General features: G+C 49.0%; 1 protein-coding gene across 2 annotated transcripts in view; it reads left to right on the top strand.

Annotated features, from left to right (window-relative positions):
- Rbp6 (RNA-binding protein 6) overlaps positions 1–20,761 on the top strand; it is a 1,084,430-nt gene that overhangs the window by 1,034,547 nt on the left and 29,122 nt on the right. For both annotated transcript variants that reach the window (XM_075684111.1, XM_075684110.1), the window contains 2 exons: positions 10,178–10,231; positions 10,346–10,455. In XM_075684111.1, coding sequence (XP_075540226.1) covers positions 10,178–10,231; positions 10,346–10,455 — 164 coding nt within the window. The remainder of the gene's footprint in view (positions 1–10,177; positions 10,232–10,345; positions 10,456–20,761) is intronic.

Below are 20,761 nucleotides of genomic sequence, written 5' to 3'. Positions count from 1 at the left end.
TAGCAATCTTCGTTCCATCGCTCTTTGTGCGCTCCTTAACTTGTTCACAAGCTTCTTTGTCAGTCTCCAAGTCACTGTCCCATATGTCAGCACTGGTAGAATGCACTCATTGTACACCTTCCTTTTCAATGATAATGGTAAGCTTCCAGTCAGGAGCTGGCAATGTCTGCCGTATACGATTCAACCCATTTTTATTCTTGTATGAATTTCCTTCTCATGATCAGGGTTCCCTGTGATTAATTGACCTAGGCAAACGTAGACCTTCACAGACTCTAGAGGTTGGCTGCGATTTTGAACTCTTGTTCCCTTGCCCGACGATTTATCATTATCTTTGTCTTCTGAATAATAATCTTCAATCCCACTCTCACACTCTCCCTGTTAAGGTACTCGATCATTTGTTGTAATTCGTCTGCATTGTCGCTGAATAGATCAATTTCATCGGCAAAGTGAAGGTCGCTGAGATATTCGCCGTCGATTCTTACTCGTAAGCCTTCCCAATTTAATAGCTTGACTATTTCTTGCAAGCACGCAGTGAATGGCATTGGAGAGACTGTGTCTCCCTGTCTGACCACTTTCTTTATAGGTATCTTCCTGCTTTTCTTGTGTAGAATCAAGTCAGCTGTGGAACCTCTGTAGATATTTTCCAAGGTTTTTACATAAGCGGTGCTTGATTACGGTCCTTGACTCCTTCATTACGTAATGCCTCTATGACTGCTGGTATTTCTACTGAATCAAATGCCATTGCGTAATCTATGAAAGCCATATAGAGAGGCCTATTCTACTCGGCGGATTTCTCGATAACCTGACTAATGACGTGGATGTGATCCATTCTAGAGGATCCCTTCCTGAAGCCAGCCTGTTCTCTTGGTTGACTAAAGTCCAATGTTGCCCTTATTCTATTGGACGTTATTTTGGTAAACATTTTAAATAATACTGGGAGTGAGGTAATGGGCCTATAATTTTTCAATTCTTTAACGTCTCCCTTTTTGTGGATTAGTATAATGTTCGCATTCTTCCAGTCTTCTGAGACCCTTGTAGTCGATAGACACTTCGTATGAAGAGCCGCCAGTTTTTCAAGCATTATGTCTCCTCCATCTTTGAATAAATCGATTGTTCTTCCGTCTTCTCCTGCCGCTCTTCCTCGTTTTATGTCTTGCAAGGCCCTTTGACCTCATCGCTAGTTATAGGAGGAGTTACTGTATACTGTTGATTACTATTTCTGATTGAGGTACCCTGACCCCTCTGGGTCCTGTACAGGTCAGTATAGAATTCTTACGCTGTTTTTACTGTATCTTCGGTATTGCTGATGATATTACCCTGCTTATCTTTCAGTGCATACATCTTTGCTTGTCCTATGCGAAGTTTCTTTCTCACTGATTTCGGGCTGCGTCCATTTTTTACGCCTATTTTACGCGCGGCTCAGAACTATTGTTTGGCGGCCCGCCTCGCCACTGAGCATGCGCGCCCGTTGAGCGAGGGTCTCTGCGCCGCACCCGGCGTCCCTGCGCGGCGCACCAGCTCCGTCTCGTTCCGAAAGCACGAGGCAGGCAGCCGAGACCGTGGTCTACCTCCCTCCAGGCGCGACTAGTAAATTCGCGGTAAACGCTGGAAGTTTTTCTCTTTTTTTTGTCATTTTCTTATTTTCTTTTTTTTTCCACACTATCTTTAAACGCTGTTCAAGTTCGCCGGAAATATATCGTGTATCTGGCCGCGTTCATGGCCGCTTGCGTACGGGAGACTCTAAAACCACGGTGTTAGAACCATTGAGAAATACTATGGCGTGCCACCTGCTGCGATCAGCGAAACCCGTGTACCGCGGATAATTTAAGCTTTTTCTCAGGCATTTGAGATACACCAAATTGGCTTAAACTGACTCTGGCGACATGCCTCGCGCTGACTTTTTAATGAGAGCGCCCCCCTCCGGCCGCCCCCCTATAAAAAGAAAGGAAATTGTATCGTTAAAGAGAAAAAGTGATGGGAAGGTTTGCAGTATCACGCAAACAATAAGGAAAAAAATAACGCAACGACAACAGTTGCAAAGTTCAAACACAGATTTTCATCAAATACAAAAAAAAAGAAAGACGAGAAGGTCGTAGTTTACGTCCGTTTATTTCTTCTACATTTGCACTTTTATTCGTTTTCGCGGGTTTCCGTTTGTACTCCTGTAGATCACGAGCCACGCATTGGCAACTGTGAAAGGTCGTCCGTAAGCCTGTATGGTTTGCCTAGGCGAGTTCACGGCCGCCTGTACACGTGAGATTCCGGAACTACAAGGCCAGAACCGTTTAGACATCGTTCTCTATTGAGTTACCCATCACTATCACGAAAACACATCTATCGCGGATAAATCAAAGAAGTTTCTAGGGACGTAGGACCCTATGCGCTGTACTTTTCGGCAATAAGGTAGCCTCGCTGCCTACGAGATTATCTGATTGAGCTACGTGGAATGCTTGGTTGCCATAGTCGGAAGTTCGAATCCTTCTATAAGGTTCTTCTTTTTTTTTAATTTGACGCTGGTGAGCTTGAAATTCAGCTCCTCCAGTACACAACATCTGCAGGCTTGGAGTGACGCCTGGCACCGGCAAAAGATGCCGAGAGCCAGCGGGGCTATACTAATCCAGGTACAACCAAATTAGGCAGGACCACTAAGTTTCAATGAAGAAGGTGCATTAGGTAAATCTATACTTAGTGGGAAAAGATTTATTATTAATAAAAGAAATGGAAGGACATCCTTGTTCCGCGCCTGTCTTCAGCACGGGTATGTCAGTGTGACGTCACGGGTTTTAAGTATTCCTATTTTTAACTTTTTTTTTAGCTGATTTAGCTCAGTTATAGAAACATGCTAGCCTGTGTCATTGGCTCCACTGGGATGTCGTTCTTTACCAGAGAGGATTGGACGCGGTCGAAATCCGTGGCGTCGCGCTGAGCTGGTGCGGGTATCTCGGCGGGGCTTGCTTTTGGTTTTCGTTTTTCTTTCTGGCTTACAAAAACTCCTTCCATGGTGAGTGTAGCCCGATTTACTCGTTCGCCTTAATTGTTTCTTATTTGGAAATTGTAACAGCGTTAACGCATGCATCCACAAAGGAACAAAGACAAGACACAAGCGTTGACTGTCGACTAAATTTTATTGACGGAAGACGGATACCTTATATAAGGCGAAAGGCAGAAGTGGAAAGGGGAGATACAATCGGGAAAAAATGACATTGCGCATCGATGAACGTACGTGGCGGAAATCAATGGAAACAGACACAGAAAATAAAAAAAAAACTAGAAAAAGGTAAGAGATACTAACAAACTATCAAATGAGTAAGCGGTCGCTTCTAAAAACTGAAGCTCTGCAGCAAATATCGATTTTTTTCTCTCTCTCTTGAGTGTCCCATTAATATGCGCCCTGAAAGCCATTGGACGCATGTCGGAAGAGTCGGTTATTATTTTCTGAATAAACACGACCAGGTTAAGCGCGCGTTGCTTTTTTTTTTATTATCTTGCTGTAAAAAGTGGGGATACGCAGGATGTAGATGCAGTTTTGGCATTATTAAACATGTACCGAGCCATGGCACTCTTCTAAGGCCAACGTCGGGCTTGGTCACATGTTAAAATTCGGCGGGCACGTGAGGTTTCCATGCGCGGTCGTGCGGCGGACCAATAAACGTAAACATTTGTTTCCAGATACTGCTGCCCTGATAAACGATTCCAAAGGTGACGTGTGCAGCTTCGTGGTAGCAAAGAGCTGAGAGAGGGCTCGTGCCGTAAACCGATATGATTGTTTTGCTCCTGCCGCCACCTCAGTGGTTGAGGTCGAGCACGGCCTTTGATCAAGATACTGCTGCTCATCCCAGTAAACATTTTTGCACCCTTACGAGTGCTTTTGATTTGTCCTACGGCTAACATCCTTATGGGGCCATGAAAACACTTGAAAAAGTGGGTGTTGTGGTTAACATCCCTAAAGTTATTAAAGAAGGTTGTGTAATCGAACGATGGACGAAATGTAAAAAAAAGAAAGAAAACTTAAGCGGGTCGTACTTTCCACCGTTTTGTTAACATTACTACGTGTGCTCAGTGAAAGGACCAATGAATAGAGAGAGAGAGAGAGAGACAGAACAAAGGGGAAAGGCAGGGAGGTTAACCTTCTCACATAGGTTGCCGAAGAAACGCGCGGAAGTGGGCTCGAACACAAAACCTTCACGTGAACGTCGGACAGTAGCCACACGCATCCCTTTTTTATTGCATAGTAATAATGTCAGTAACGTAGAGCGAACATCATCTATATTATATTTGCACACGCACGCACACACACGACAGAGCACACCACGCAAGAGAGGCCGATGAGAACGGGGACACACAAGCGCCCGGATGTCGAGCACGTGACGCACCTTGTCGAGCGAAGCGGCTCGGCGTGTTTGTCGATCACGCGGCTTCTCCATGAAGAATCTGGTCCCAGCAAAAGAAACAAATTCTAAGGCATATTATTGTTAGTATTTTGAACGGGGGGGACCGGATACCGTAAGATGCGATAGGCAGTTCTTTTTCGATGGTTCGTTGTAATATATCGCAAAAATAGAATATGTCATAACAAAAAAAATGATACAATGCGTCTCAGGTTGTTTGCAAAGTCTACAATTTACGTTCTATGGCACATATACTCCTTTTTTGATGAAGCTATGTTTTACTCGCAAGGTGCGCCGCTTAAATTTTTTTTTCGCTGCTAGTATCATGCACACGCTACCGACATGGAAAAGTGCTTCTTGACCGAATCGATACGAATGCGGCTTTAGGTACGGGAAAAGACATTTAGCGACGTTCGATCGGCAAACTGAACAGGCAAGGTTGCACGTTTTCTGCTGTTGGCTATCTAGCTATTTGTCCCGAAATTTGCGTCATTTACGCTGTCCAAGCCAAGCAAAGCGTTTGATAATGCTAGGGCTGGTAGCACATTACTGATTGACTAATACAAACAAATATGGGGTATATAAAAACATATAGTAGGCGTGGAGAGGGAGGGAAGGCAGGCAGGAGGCTGTCAACCAAGGAATGAAAGGGCTGTGACTGCGAGCGCTGTGACTGCTCTGCGGTCACGTCGGCTACCGCGCGGACTGGGAGATTGAACGAGGGCTGGAGTTCAATGGTGTACGCACGAAAGGAAGGCAAGGACTGGGAGTTTCCGGCGATGGGCAAGTTTCTTTGGCGGATGGCCACGGGGCCGTCCGTCCAGGGCCGTCACGTGCCCGGATTCTGGCTGTGCCCGGGGGGTGGTGTGCACCGCGGTGCGCACCTGAGGAGGAGTGTCTCGCCTCGTTTCGGGACTTGTGGAGGCATTGCCGTGCTTGTGTCGACCAGCCATTGCGCACGCGCAGTCTGTGCGAAGGCGCAGCATACAACGCGGTGCATTCCGACCGCTCCTGATGGAGGGCGCTGGGGTCGCAGTGGGCACTCAGTTAGAACGCAACATTGGTGCATATAATCGCCATACATAATTCACCGTTATATAGGAGTGTTAAAGCAGCCTTACATCCACGTTAGCGTGGACATTGAAAGAAGTAACTGCCCTGCAACCTAATAAATGTATTGAATAGAGAAGGGGGAGCGGTGGCAAAATATCCTGAAATGTGATTGTTATTTTTTATAAAAGTTAGTTATTACTAAAAGTATCTTCTGTTATCAAGCTGGGTCATTTCAAAAGAGATCTTGCATAAGACCGTATCTTGCATCGCATCAAATTCGCTCGCTACGCTTGAAATCTGCCTTTACTCCTACGTCCCCCAACCCGCTGTAGCTTAAGAGACAGATATAAACATAAGCGAACACGCTACTCCGCGTAAGAACACCCTTCTTATAAAGTGCGCAATGAATGCCCTGCCTATTGGGTGCTTAAAGAATGGAACAAGGGGTGTAGATTTTAAAACAACCATACAGGACCATTTGAGTGTTGATCTTTTCATTGTCTTATCTCTCACAGACCTCTGTTAGGGGGTTTTACGAGTATATATAGGTGACAAATGTGTGCATTTGAAGGTGTAAACAAGATAACGATTTTTTCAATGTGCGCCAACGCCTGTAGCCTCGGAGTTGACGAGGGCGGATGCCCGTTGAGTGCAGCCGCTCATCGACGCTGCAACTGCGTAGCACGCGTTGCAGTCGCTTCCGTAGCGTCGACGGGCGTAAGAAGGGAAGCGTATTCGGCGCTGCTTCTCGCCAATGCTTTAGATGTCATACGGCCGCTCAAACACTGATCAGCTTGCGCGACGACCGCAAAGTTCTCTAGCTGCAGATGCTATCGCTGCTTGGAAACACGCCGATGTGGATTGACAAATCGAGGCGCGACAATGAGTTCGCGTCGCTCGCTCTCGTGTGGTCGCGAACTACGTCGCTTCGCATGAAGCGGAGCTACGGACAACGAAGGAAAAACTACGCTTGTACGCGTCAGCTTCTATACATGTGCGCTAGGCCATGTGGATTTATGCTGCTTCGTCTACTGCGAATGCTTTAGGTGAGGTCCTGCGGAGGCTTGTGCGAGATTGTGTGGCGATCAGTGTCAGCACATCTGGCGGCTCGCATTTCTAGCAAAAGAGGCGCCTCGAAGTGACTGCAAGCGTTAGATACCGGACACAAAGCTCGCGTAGAACGTGTGTAAAACGCACAAGCAGTAGCCATTTACCAATTCAGAAATCAACGAAAACCGTGGGGTGAAATCTCAGATGGTTGTTTCGCACAAGTAAAACGGCGCGGCGCTTTTTTACCGCTTGTGCAACGTCTTCTTGATACGCTACGGTACCGATACCAGCTACCAGCAATGTTGGCGCTATTTTTGTTTTTTTTTTTCTTTTTGTGGCTCCACTGCGTTTTGTGTGACGCGACCGAAAGCGTTGCTCCGCCACCGCATGGCAACAGCGCGCAGTGCACGTTCGCTGCAGTGGCGATTGTTTGCCGTAGCGGCGATTACAATTTTGCCGCAATAACGTTTTTGTAGCATGGACGTGGTCGTAAGCCTTGCTGCTTGCACGTTGTCTTCAAGCGTAGAGGAGAACAAAGCCAGTACTGATCGTACAATTCTATGCCAACGTCGTTATTACTGCGTGCCACACGAAATCGTGCGAAACTTGACAAAGCGTGGCAGCGCGAATGACAAATAAACAAAAGAAAAGCTTGGCTAATCCGTCAGAGCTGTCTTCGGACACTTTGAAAAATAAGAGTTGATCGCCTCGACGTTTAACTTTTCGACCTTTGCACTAAAAAACGTCAGCTCTCCCGATGGTTAATTGATTGTTGCGTGTGGTTTATCCCTGGCAGTATTTGCTCTCATTTCAGATTTTCTTGACTTTCGAGTCGTCTGATGCTTCGGCCGGCGTGAGCTTTCACCCGCCGCTCACTTCACGCACACTTCGTTTGGTTAAAGCAGGCAGGTCGGTTGGAAACAAAGGCTTGTGTACCTTAGAGAGTAGACATGCCTCTATGTATTCATCCCAGCTCCGTAGGCTTGCCATATATAGAAGTACGCTTTTGAGTAGCCAACGTACACCGCGGATTCACCGCATATATCTTGGTCCTGTATTTATTGTACACGCATAGACTCTCTGCGTTTCAAGAACCGAGCACTGTCGCTCCTGAAAAGTGCTGTTGTAGGAAAAGTGCTCGGTTTCACTGGCGTTGCCATCGAGACGCACAGCAAATGGCTGCGAGAGCAAGTCAGCCTTTTATCAAGTTCGCGACAGTGTTTTCGAGGCAGGTTAACACGACAAACCCACACTTCTGTACTGTGCATCTGTGAAGAATAAAACATTGTTATTATTTAAAAGAAACAACGTTTAGGCTCTTCTGCGCTTGAGAGCACTGATTTCGGCAGGTATACCTATTCGTCTGAAAAATTATCACGATCAAATCACCATCCGCCTCGCCGTACCCTTGCCGTACCAGCTGCGTTACAGACACTTACCTGACCACCGTCTCTGGAAATCGATTATTTCATGGTGAAAAACCTGAGCCCTACGCATGTGTCTTGAGCCACTTTTTCCACGGTGTTGTACAATCTTCGTCAGAAGCGACTGTTCTTGCACACACGGTGGAGCCAGGCTTCTTTTCCTAATCGGCCGGCGAGACGCCGTCGGTCTCCAGCGCCGCTCGGTTGCAGTGCACTGCACAGCCAGTTTCGTGGCAGCGTTGTTCGTTCAAACTTGTTTTGTGTCAAGCTGCTCGGGCTCATTCGTAAGAACCGCTCTGCATTTGCCTTTAATACGGCGCCTGCGCTTGCAGTGGCGTACAGAAATGCTTTTAGAAATATCGTCAGTATCCTCGAAGCGGGACGCGATAGCGACCGTATCATTAGCGAAGACGGCCGACCAATGTAAAGCAGACCTTATACAAACGGAAAAATTCCAGTGGTGATCGTGATATTAGCGGTGGCAAAATTTATTCTTGTCGTTAAAAATTTCTGCTCCAGATATATTTTCGCTAAGGCAGAGAGCTAATTTCTGAAACAGCGATGGAAATTGATGCGCACATACTTATTCCATTACTAAGTCCCACGCAAATGAAAAGTGCAACTCGGATGGGTTTTACGGACGCAACTCCCTCTCGCGATGAGGTTTTAGCAATGGGCATCGTTGGCACACTGTGACCGGTCCTAAAATACCGGTGATCCAAATCCGAAGCATGTTGGTGCGGCGCAGCATTCAAGAGAATACAACAGTCGAGGCTGTATCTGCAGGCACCGCGTGTGGTGACGCCAGCGGACAACTTGTCGTCGAAAGGAACATCGCCGTCCCTCGCCCTTGCACATTTCGTGCAAAATTTTGCTGTCGATGAAAACGGCGCGAGAAAAGTCCTGAAGGCGCAGTCTTTTATCATTCTCATAGCGCGCGTCTCGTTTTTCGGTCTGCTCCTGTTTACCAAGATCCCGGATGGAACAACAGCTAGGAAAACGTCTCAGGAAAAAAAAGGACAACCGAGACAAGGCGCGACTACCAACTTTTTATTTGCTCGATAACGACGTCGAATATAAGCACAGATGTATGCAGGCCAACCTCAAGTCTATACTCAGGCATATCTCGCTCTCCTTTGGGCCTCTCGCAGGATGTAGCGCGTAAAGAAAACATTTATGAAGTCCTCGTCTTTACTTATGAACTGCCAGTTCGCTCCAGTTGTCATCATTCTGGTTGACATCAGTGTCGCGCTCGCCTCTGCACCGAGAAGAGAGGACGTGACACCTTAAAATGAAAATGGTCGCAGTCTGATTGAAATCTCACATGTGGCAGAATCTCTATGTTAAATTGAAGTATAATGCAAAATATAAGCAATAATTTACCACTAACCCTTGAAAATATCTAACACAACTTCGCCAGACGTGGGCAAATAAAAGGTTCATGCTCTAATATGCATGCACTCCAGCAGAACTGAATCTAATTGTTAGGATGTCATAGTCTATGGGCGCCAAATCGCCGCCGAAACATGCGTGCGCCTTGGCTACATCTGCCACCTGCCAGGACGGAAACTTGACCATAATTTCAATTTCGCCATTCTACACAGAAATGGTCGCGACGCGCGTCTGCTCGAAACCGTACACGCCGCCCCCGCTGCGAGTCCCTTCACTCGAGCCGACCTCGGCTAATGTTCGGAAGCGAATACGGCACTCGCGGCGCTGCTGCGCGCATGCGCAGCGTTCGATGCGCTGCGAAACTTTGGTAGTGCAACACCAAACATGCTCAACATTCAAGCATCGCACGTCACTAATGGCATTCTGTTAGTGCAGTCACTTTTATTGATTACAGTCCACAATGGCATAGCGGAATGCTATAGCATTTACTAAACACTGATATCCTGCTTCCAAGATGTCAAATCAACCCTTTAACTAATCGTCACAATGGCATTCAGCGAAATTCGCCTCGGGAAAAGGCACATAGTTTTTCTAGACACCTCTGCAGGCGGCCGATGCTGCAACTCCGCCATTTCCAAAAGGAGGCCTGACGGTTGCAGCACGCTGATATCGCAGTAGCGGCTTTGTTGATCATGTTTCATTTTCTTGCGCGTTAGTTTTAGTCGCACGATTTGATTGTGGAGTCCGCCCATCCACACGCACATTGGCGCGAGGCCAAACATTCTGCCAAACATTTCGCCACGTTTGGCCTGCCTCGATGTTATAAATTTGGAGCTTTTCTGACCCTGCGGTTGTGTTTCTTTGTTTCAGTGGAACTCAACGGGCAGCAGACGTCACCACCTCTACTAACACAAGCTCTTTCAGGTATCCACCGCCTCCCTAACTTTCTGCCGTGCTGGCCTACTAAGCCTTGGCCTCGCCCCAAGAGATTGAGAAATGTAATTCTATTGAGTGCGTGCACTTCTACTGTGTGTGCAGCGAACAGCCCGGGCCCCATGGACATGTACAGCTCGAGCCAGGACAGCGTCAGCTACGTGCAGGCCGCGTCGCCGCAGCCCTCCGGATTTCCCCCGCTCACCGTGAGCATGGTGAGTGGCGCCAGCGCGCGGGGTTCGGGAAGCCTGTCGACCCTGTCAGCACAGTGGAGATGGACCGCCATTTACACCGACAGACCTGCCGATACTGTGGACGCATAGGGCCTACAGAAGCACTAGAACCACGAGGCCTTTGCATTTATGACAAGGCAACAGAAGATAAAGAGAAGAATGCGCACCTGTCAGGCATATAAAAAGGAAGTTAGCTTGTTGATTTGTATCCAGTAGACAACAAACACAAGTCGTAATATTTGGCCGTCCCTATTGAGTCAAGTCGGGAATGTTGCGCTAAAGATGGGATGGTTGACAGCGCTGGTCATAATTAGAGGTTCGGTAGAGAAGCTGTAAATATCCAGAAGAGTTTGGAGAGCAAGCGCTTGCGCAGCGGCATCAGTACATACGTCGCAAATATTGTTCGCATGCAGCGCGACCCCTAATTACATCTACCAACGTCTTGATGGGGAGATGCAGTTGATCATGTCTTTGCAAGGGATGTAGACGCGTTAAACGACAACGTTACGTTTCGTAATTCGCCGTACCGCATTTCTCAGCAATATGTGCGTTAAAGTAAACCTAAAAACTGAATTGATTAAGTTTTGTAACATAAGATTATTGTGTATCTCAATTTATTGAACTTGTAATCTCCTTCTCTTCGAGCAATCTAGTTCAGGGATTAGAATTGTGCTATTTGTCACAGGCAATCTAAAATAATCTATATTATCTAAAAAGCACCATTTATTTATTTATTTATTTATTTATTTATTTCCGGTACGGATGAGTGCGTAGTCACGTTGTATTATTTAGGTTCTTATATTCATCAGGCTTTCTTTCTGTGCTGGAATAATTGCATCGCGAATTGTATTTTACTGAAAATGTTCGTGTTCCATGTTCCTTCTAGCTGTTTACAAATACTTAGTTGGCGTCTTGTGAATAAGGACAACAAATAACGGTACAGATGAATCTTTTGCTTGCTTAATTGAGTGTCCTTACCAAAAATATCGCTGATGACCAAAGAGTGTAAACAAAACAAATCCAGCGAAACCCATCTCGCGTTGACTGTGGGCGGTAATGCGTTTAGCATTGAATCAATACAGCGACACAACGTATTGCTACAGTCAAAGCGAGTCATGTATGAGGCGTGTACTGCAGCGTGATTCCTCATTCGCGCTTCCCCCTACAACACTCGGCGCCATCTGGCGCCGCCGCCGCGAAGCCTGCGCGTGTCCTCCTAAATTCAAGGCGCGCTGGTACGTGCGCACGCTGAGAAACGCGTCGTCGGGCAACTGTCTCGTGCTTCTCCCTGGACACGCTGTGCCATCTACAGTGCCAACAAGTCCGCGTGTGGCCTTCTAGACGAGTAGCGCGGCGCGCCAGTACCTGAGGACGCTGATAATTTTTTCCCCACTTGTCGCTCACACCCAGTGGTACGTACTCGGCGACCCAAGTTGGCGAGAGGTTCATTGAAAAGCGGCGCATACCTGCTGCATTTGTGGCCATTTAATGCGTTGAGTTGCTGTCCTCGAGGAACCATCTTGGCACGATTCCGCTCAGCATCGGATAAATTTAAGGGATCCTTTTCGTCGTTGTAGACCGGCACATTCCCGTTGGCACACGCCTAGCTACCCAAGTTGCTGTCAAAGAGGTTCATTGAAGACCGACCGAGTGAAACGTACCCACTGCTCCGAGTCAAAAAGTTTGTTCGAACAGCGGCGCCCACCCAGTCCCGCATCTACAGTGACCCTTGTCGGCGTGGAAGAGGTTCGTTCAAGAGCAGCACGTACGTGCATGCACACGTTGCCACATAGCCAGACACTCTAGTTGGTCCTGTGGCTGGCTTCGAACGCAGGACAGCAGCCCGATGCTCTGCCCACTGAACCATGGGCCCACCCAGTGGCCCAGGTTCGGGAGTTATAGAAACGTAGACACAAACATAGCCCCCGGAAAGTTGGTCAAGTACCCTGGGAATGCTAACGCGTTAAAATTCTGACAGAGCTCGTCCCACGACGGATGTCGACGTTAATGCGATCAACAGTGAAGCAAAGTAGCGACACTCCGCCGTGCTGCGCCAACGCCGAAATGCGTCAGACACGACGCAAGGTCGATTCAAATAGATCGCGAAGCTTCGGGCGAAAAGCGGTTCAGTACAGATTGTCACCGACATCAGCATGGGGGGTTATGGGAGAAGCGATTGAAGCGCGACTATGTTTGGAGGGAACAAACATTGGGAAAGAAAAACGCGTTTTTTAATTCAAACGAGACACAATTAGATTCATTCAACAAAAATAAGATTCCTAGTCAATTTTATATATTCGTGACGAGTTAAGAAAATACAAGTTTCATTTTATTATTATTAATTAATGCATTTCTTTTCAGCGGCTATCGCTACAGGGGGCGTTGACGCCACTATCACTCGCAATGCAATGCATGTCTTGAAATGGGCTGAAAGGCGCACTCGTAAAGGTCACCTGTTGAAATACGCCCCCCTCACAGTTTGTGCTTTCTTGCTTGTCGAAGTTTGTGTGAATTTGGTGGCGCGGGTAGCTTCATAGCTTCTTAATCTGTTCAGTCAAAAGTAGTGAGTTACGACCGCCAGATAATTGTGTAGTTGTTTTCGTGTGACTGCGCTGGCCGACGGGCTTGGCATCCGACAATAGGATCAGCACTCTACACCTAAAGCTTTCGTCGGCCTCCAAAAAAGTATGTTCTGTGCAGGGATGCGATTTCGACAACCGTATGGCTGGCCTTTTCCTGCATCGCTTTCCACGCTGAAAGCTCGGAACGCCCATCAAGTCGAATGGCGGGGCATTTGAATTTGAATATATAGCTCCAAAGGAAGGACAACAAAACAAATTTCGCGCCTTCGAAAACAAAATGACGTCACTTCTGCTTTTAACGGACATGGCGTCACATTATTTTTTCTTCCGCCGGAAGTGTTCCCACCACATACAGATGGCGCTAAGCCCCATGAACCGCAGATGGATCGCCATGTTTTGAACGTATGGGCTCCTATGGAAGCTTCGCTACCAGGTATATTTACCTTGCACGACGCGCGTACTGCAGCGGGACTCCCCTATCGCGCTCCCGGCACCGTCTAGTGACGTCACGGTGATGTCTGCGCGTGCGTGAATTCAGACAAAATTGTCTCACTGCACAGGATGATCATATTTAAGTTTTACGTAATTTAAGAAAAGCGCGTCTGGCAGATAGCATAATCCTTGTCCTTAGCGGGATTATTACAAGAAGTGGAAATTACTAGCACGAGAAATTTAAACAGATATTCAACTAATTTTAACAAATTCGCAATTAACTTTTTAATTAATTTCCCTCACATATTGCAATTTACGAATAGTAGCCGGTGAGTTTGCAATACGTATCCAGTTGGCTCGTATCCACGGTGGGGGATTCGCCAAGATTTGTGCGCTTGAACTTTTACATTTCTGCTGTTTTATCGTCAGACCTGCTGATCTAATAGCTTCCATCACAGCCCGCAGTCGTTCTACATGCTGCTCGAAGGTGGTAGAAAAAACCACGAAATCGTCAAGATAAACGAGACAGGTTTGCCATTTCAGACCCGTGAGCACAGTGTCCATCATCCGCTAAAATGTGGCAGGTGCGGAACAAAGGCCGAATGGGAGCACTTTGAACTCGTACAGTCCATCTGGCGTCATAAACGCCGTCTTTTCACGATCTCGTTCGTCCACTTCTATCTGCCAGTAGCCGCTTTTGAGGTCCAGGGAGGACAAGAATTTGGCATCTCGTAGTCTATCTAGAGTGTCATCGATTCTTGGAAGTGGGTACACATCCCGCTTTGTGACGGCGTTCAGCTTTCGGTAATCAATGCAGAAGCGCAAGGCTTGGTCCTTTTTCTTTACAAGTACCACAGGTGACGCCCACGGACTTGCCCTACGGCTGAATTACGTCGTCCTCAATCATTTCCTTAACTTGACTTCCGATGGCTTCCCTCTCTTTAGGTGACACTCGGTAGGGATGCTGGCAAATAGGCCTCACTGATTCGTCAACAATTATACGATGTTTAGCAATATATGTCCGCCGGACTTTGGATGACATTGAAAAAGATTCGGCGAATTCTCTTACGAGGGTCTCTATTTGCTCCTTCTGTCTGGGCGATAGGCCTGGTTCGATGTCGATGGCTGCAAGGACAGAATCCACATCTTGGAAATTCTATGGTGAAGTCTCTGGAATGCTGAGATCTGTCTCTTGGACGAAGTTATTAAGGCTGGCTATCAGTGGCGTAGCTAGGTCGTCTGGCACCCGGGGCCCATAGGTCTTCTGTCAACCCCCTCCCCGGGTGTAGCTGGCGGAAAGAGGGGTGTCTTCAGACGCATATGACACCCCCCCCCCCTCTCTGGCCCCTTGCACCCGGGGCCCACGGCCCCCCGGCCCCCCCTGTTGCTACGCCACTGCTGGCAATAACGGTTCCCTTCGCGACCATGTTGCACCTCATTTCCAAAATTAGTGAGGAAAACGTTGGCACATCCGCCACGCAGCTGAACAAGGCCTCTTGCCATGCAGATCCCTTTTTCGAGTAGGAGACTGGTGTTGCTGTCTGCAATTCCTTCGTAGTCGCTGAACGCGTCGCTTCTGACTGTGACGGCTACGCTGGATCTCGGAGGAAGCATCGCGTCGTCATCGGCAATGTAAAGGGCGTCGAATTTTTCTTCAGTGTTGAGTGCTGCGACAGCGTGCTTGGTTGAGAAGGAAACACATGATTCCCGCAAGTTGATTATAGCGCCATTATCCTGCAAGAAGTCCATGCCAATAATCAGGTCTCTTGAGCACTCGGAAAGCACGTAAAGCTGGCGACGTACGTGAAGCCTCGTATTCCTATTCCAGCCGTACACTTGCCCATCGGGTCGATGAGGTGTCCTCCTGCTGTGCGAACTTGTGGCCCTTTCCAAGGAGTCAGCACTTTCTTCAGTTTCCTGGCGAGCTCACTATACTTATTACCGAGTAATCCGCACCTGTATCCACTAACACGTTCACTTCGTAACCGTCAACAAACACACGTAAATCGGAAGCAACGTCGCTCTTATGGCACTGGTTTCTGAGTCCCTCGTCGTCGCTCGGAATCATCGATGGAGGTTCTCTTTTCGCGTCGGCAGCGGCCTTACCTCCCGAGGCCGCTGACTCTAGTTTTCCCGACGCGGGCTCTGTGAACGGAGTCTTGGGGAGCTTGAAGTCGGGCGGGGGCTCGGTGACCGATGCCTCAACGGCGCTGTTGATCAAGGTTGGTGTTGCTGGTAGGCGTATGGGGAGCTTTCACGAGTAGACAGGTACTCTTCGATTTCAAATGGACGCTCACCATTTCGAGGGCAAGGTGCGTTCATCGGAAAACCACGAAGCCCTGCCTGGCGGTAGTGGCACATTCTGTACAGGTGGCCAGCCTCACCGCAGTGGTAGCAGAGAGGTATTCGGTCAGGAGTGCGCCATACATCGGTCTTCCTAAATCTTCTTTCGGGAGGCGGCAGCGTATTTCGAGGTATCGAGCTATTCACAGAGGAAGTATCTGCGACGTCAGCACGTCCGGCAGTTTGCCGCAGCACATCGGCATACGAGACGCTCGGCTGGCGCAGCAATGGCGCTTGAGGCACTCAGCTGCGGTTCCCGGACCGCCTGGCTGACCTCTTCGCGAACCACGTCTGCCAGCGAAGAGGGCGTTGGAGCGTTGTGGTCAAGCCTTAGCCTCTGAAGCTCTTCTCGCAATACAGATCGCACGATCTCCCGTATGACCTTCATGCTGTTTCCGATGGCGGCTGGAACTGAGCCTACAGAGGTGATGTTCATTTCCCGGTTGTACATCCTTGATCGCTGTTGCAAGGTGTTTTCCATTGTGGTTGCCTCAGTACGAAACTCAGCGACGGTGCGCGGCGGGCTCCGAACCAACCCTGCGAACAGCTCCTCTTTTACGCCTCGCATTAAATGGCGTAGTTTCTTGTCTTCGCTCATGTTCGGATCAGCTCGGCGGAATAGGCGGGACATGTCTTCTACATACATGGCCACGCTTTCATTGTTCCGCTGGTTTCGTGCCTGCAGGGCAGCTTCGGCCCTGTCCCTGCGGTCGGTACTCGGGTAAGTCGCAAGCAACTCCCGCCGGAAAGCATCCCACGAGACAAATGTCGCTTCGTGGTTTTCAAACCACGTTCGTGCGCTGTCCTATAACGCGAAGCAAACGTCTCGTAGCTTGCGCTCTCCGTTCCATCCATTGAACTCAGCGACGAGCTCAAAGCGTTCCAGCCAGTCCTCTGCGTCTTCAAATGTGTCGCCATGGAAAGGCTCTGGCGCCATTGGCGAGTTCACCACGATGTGAGTTGGCGTGATTTGAGTTGCCATCTCGGTAGCGTTTCCGTTAGCAGATGCTGATGCTCCGATAGAATCCGGCAAAGGTCAAAACTCGGGGGGCTCACCACGTAGGCGACGGCTGCTGCGTTGGTGAACAGGAGTCAGATGGGTCCAAGTCGCCGTGAGTCCGGGCTCCTTTCTCTGACTCGAGAAGGGCTTGAAATCATACCCCGCACCTCCACCAGAACTGTAAGCACAGTTGAGTGACGCTACTTTAATAACTTTACGTTGGGCGAACTTGTGCCCGACAAACAGCTAAGCGAGAGCCTCGCTAAAACGTCCACACTCTCTTTCGCCGCAGTCCCGCACTTCTTCTGCCCTCGTGTCCCGCGCTCATAGCCCGTTCCTCCGATTGCGCGTGCCTTGCGAGCCCGTGTTGCCCGCTTCACTGCCGCTATCTTTCGCAGGTAGCAGGAAGCGGCTGGCGCGCGTCATTTGAAATCATCTTGTGTCAGTATATATATATATATATATATATATATATATATATATATATATATATATATATATAAGCACTATTAACGTACTTCGTCGGTCGTTTTCATTTGTACATAGCCATCATCACCTTCCCTCTTCTACTTCTTCGCGCTATGAGCTGGGGCGTTGCCTTTCTTGGAATAAACAGCGCTGGACAACTTGATCGGTCTCGGTATTATAAAGTGGTGGAGGTACGTCAAGACCCAGACGTCCTCTCGCGTTCCCGTCCTCCCTGGAGCTCCGCTCCGGTCGCCGCCTGCGCCCAGCTACTCCTGCAACGATGGACGCTTCCAACCACGGCCCTTCCGGCGCCTCCAACCCTACCACACAGACAACCCCGCCTGCGGCGCCCTCTTGGACTGTGACGAGCCCTCAGCGCGATACCCCTGTCTTTGCGGGACTCCGCGGTGATGACGTCGACGATTGGATCGACCACTACGACCGCGTGAGTTCTTGCAACGAGTGGAACGACATCCAGAAATTGAGGCACGTCGCATTCTACTTGACCGGTGTTGCCAAGACGTGGTATTTCAATCACGAATCTGACATCGTGGATTGGTCCACGTTTACGTCCAAGCTTCGGCAAATCTTCGCTTCCTCGTCTGGCCGTGCAGAAGTCGCCAAACAGAAGCTGGGAACGCGCCTCCAACTTCCACAAGAATCTTACACCTCATACATAGAGGATGTCTTGGCTCAGTGCCGCCGTGTGAATTTTAGCATGACGGAAGCCGAACGCGTTCGCCACATCTTAAAAAGGCATTGGGTCTGTCGCGTTCAACGCCTTAATCGTGCAAAATCCGGCTTCTGTCCAAGACATCACTTCCACGTGTCAACACCTAGACGAGCTGCAGTCTATTCGTCTTCCACATGACAGCAGCGATCCTCAGGTTCCCCATTCTCTAGATCTACGTGCTCTTATCCGCACCATCATACGCGAAGAGCTTCAACTACAAGACCTAAGGCGTCCACCTGCTGCCTGCGCCCCAACCCCCACCTTCGACTTGCGCGAGGTCGTAAAGCAAGAGTTCACAGCAATGACTACACCCACGACGCATCTTGCTCCGGTAGCGCGCCCCACACCTACCTACGCGGATGTTGCTTCGCTACCCACCCCTACACTGACCTCCGTGCCTACCGACGTCCGTGCCTATGACCATTAGGCTTCGTTGGGAACCAGAGCACTTGCTGCGCCATCCTACCCTCAGTGGCGTCCACCACTTCCTGTTAGTTTTTACTGTGGTATACGCGGCCATATATCTCGCTTCTGCCGCCGTCGCCAGCAGGATGAAAGACGAGGCTATGCAGAGCACGAGAGCGACCGCACTCGCCGACCAGACGCCTACTATCCCGCATCGTACCCGTTCCCTCAACACCGTTCTCCGTCTCCTCCGGCTGTTCCCAATCTGCCTCATAGTTCCCGTTCGGCCAGACGTCGTTCTCTATCGCCTTACCGGCGCTCTACATCACCGCTTCGCCCACTTCCCATCTTGTCGACCAGCACTCGGAAAACTAACTGTTGCAGCTTTTGGACGGGAAACTGCTTGTTCTCGGTCTTCAAAAATTCGTCCTGTTCGCCCGGCTAACATGCTTTCTGTAACTGTCGAAGGTGTTCCTGCGTCAGCTCTCATCGATACCGGTGCCGCCGTTTCTGTCCTTCGTAGTGATCTGTGTTCCCGGCTCCGGAAAGTAAAAACACCTTATCTTGGACCTATTTTGCGTGGTGCTAATAATGCATTCATTCACCCCGACGTACAGTGTATTGCTCGTGTTCTCATCGACGGCATACGCCACCACATTTAGTTTATCATCTTTCCAACGTGTATCCATGAACTTATACTTGGTTGGGACTTACTACATTCTGCTTCAGCCGTCATTACATCTAGAGGGGAAGTCGTCCATATCACGGATACAGCGCTTGCACCTGTTACGGAGTCTTCACTTTCATGCGTAAACTTCGCCATCGCTGCAGACTACGTCCTGCGTCCTGGTCACGAAGACGTTGTAGCCGTAACATCCAGTCAGATCGCCGACGGAGACGCCCTAGTCGCCCCTTCTTCCCGCTGTACTTCTCGCGGAATTCTCATTGCCACCTGTCTCTTCCGGTTTTCACAAGGGCGCGCCGTCTTGTCTGCTTGCAACACGACCCCAGATCCTGTGATGCTGCCAAAAGGGATGACTGTGGCAACCCTCACCGACACTCAACCTATTTCTATAGTCACGCTTTGCCCTTCTTCATCGCCAGTACCAACCTCAGGTTTGGATGATTCTTTCCCTCCTCTAGCCGTTCTTGGTTCTGACCTAACAGCCGCGCAGTCCGAAGCCTTAATGGTGGTCTTGGCAAAGCACAAAGCCTCTTTCGATAGCTGTTCCCCTGTGTTGAGCCAAACTCCTGCGGCTACACACCGCATCGAAACCGATGGTTCCGTTATAATACGACGACGCCCCTATCGTGTATCGCCGTCCGAGCGAAATGTCATTGAACAACAGGTTGCTGACATGCTTGCGCGGAAGATAATACGACCTTCAGCTAGCCCATGGGCTTCTCCCGTGGTCCTGGTGAAGAAAAAAGATGGCTCCGTTCGATTTTGCGTCGATTATCGCGCGCTCAACAAGATCGCACGCAAGGACGCATATCCAATATCTCGAATTGACGACGCTTTGGACACACTACATGGGGCGGAGTATTTCTCCAGCCTTGATCTTCGATCAGGATATTGGCAAATTCCGATGAACGAGACTGACAAAGAAAAGACCGCATTCGCTACACCAGACGGACTTTATGAATTTAACGTGATGCCTTATGGCCTTTGTAACGCTCCTGCCACATTTGAGCGCATGATAGACAACGTACTTCGTGATCTAAAATGGAAGACCTGCCTCTGTTATCTGGACGATATCGTCATCTTTTCGTCTGACTTCAACATCTTCATCGGTTAGACGAAGTTCTCAAGTGCCTTGCAAATGCTGGTCTCCAGATCAGTACAGAAAAATGCAAATTTGCAAGCAAGACTGTAAAGGTATTGGGTCACGTCGTCTCAAAAGAAGGCATCCAGCCAGACTCCGAAAAGATTAGTGCTGTTCTCCAGTTTCCTCGCTCCCAGCAACAGAAAGATCTAAGTAGTTTCCTCGGCTTGGCGTCACATTTTCGTCGATTTATACGCAACTTCGCTGCAATAGCAGCTCCTCTACACAAGCTACTGGTAACCGGTGCCTCTTTCACATGGACTAGCGAATGCGAGTAGGCTTTTCAAGCTCTTAAGCGGCATCTTACTTCCGGACCAGTGCTTCGCCACTTCGATAATCGAGCCCCCACCATACTCCATACTGACGCAAGCGCACAACGCATTGGCGCAGTACTTCTGCAACGTAATGCAGCCTCTAAAGAGCAAGTCATAGCATATGCCAGCCGAACACTTTCTCCAGCTGAGCGGAACTATACCATTACAGAGCAAGAGTGCCTGGC

The sequence above is a fragment of the Dermacentor variabilis genome, chromosome 3, assembly GCF_050947875.1.
Source record: "Dermacentor variabilis isolate Ectoservices chromosome 3, ASM5094787v1, whole genome shotgun sequence".
Taxonomy (NCBI): Eukaryota; Metazoa; Arthropoda; class Arachnida; order Ixodida; family Ixodidae; genus Dermacentor; species Dermacentor variabilis.
Note: the sequence above shows the minus strand (reverse complement) of the source record. Positions and strands in the feature narration are given on the sequence as shown.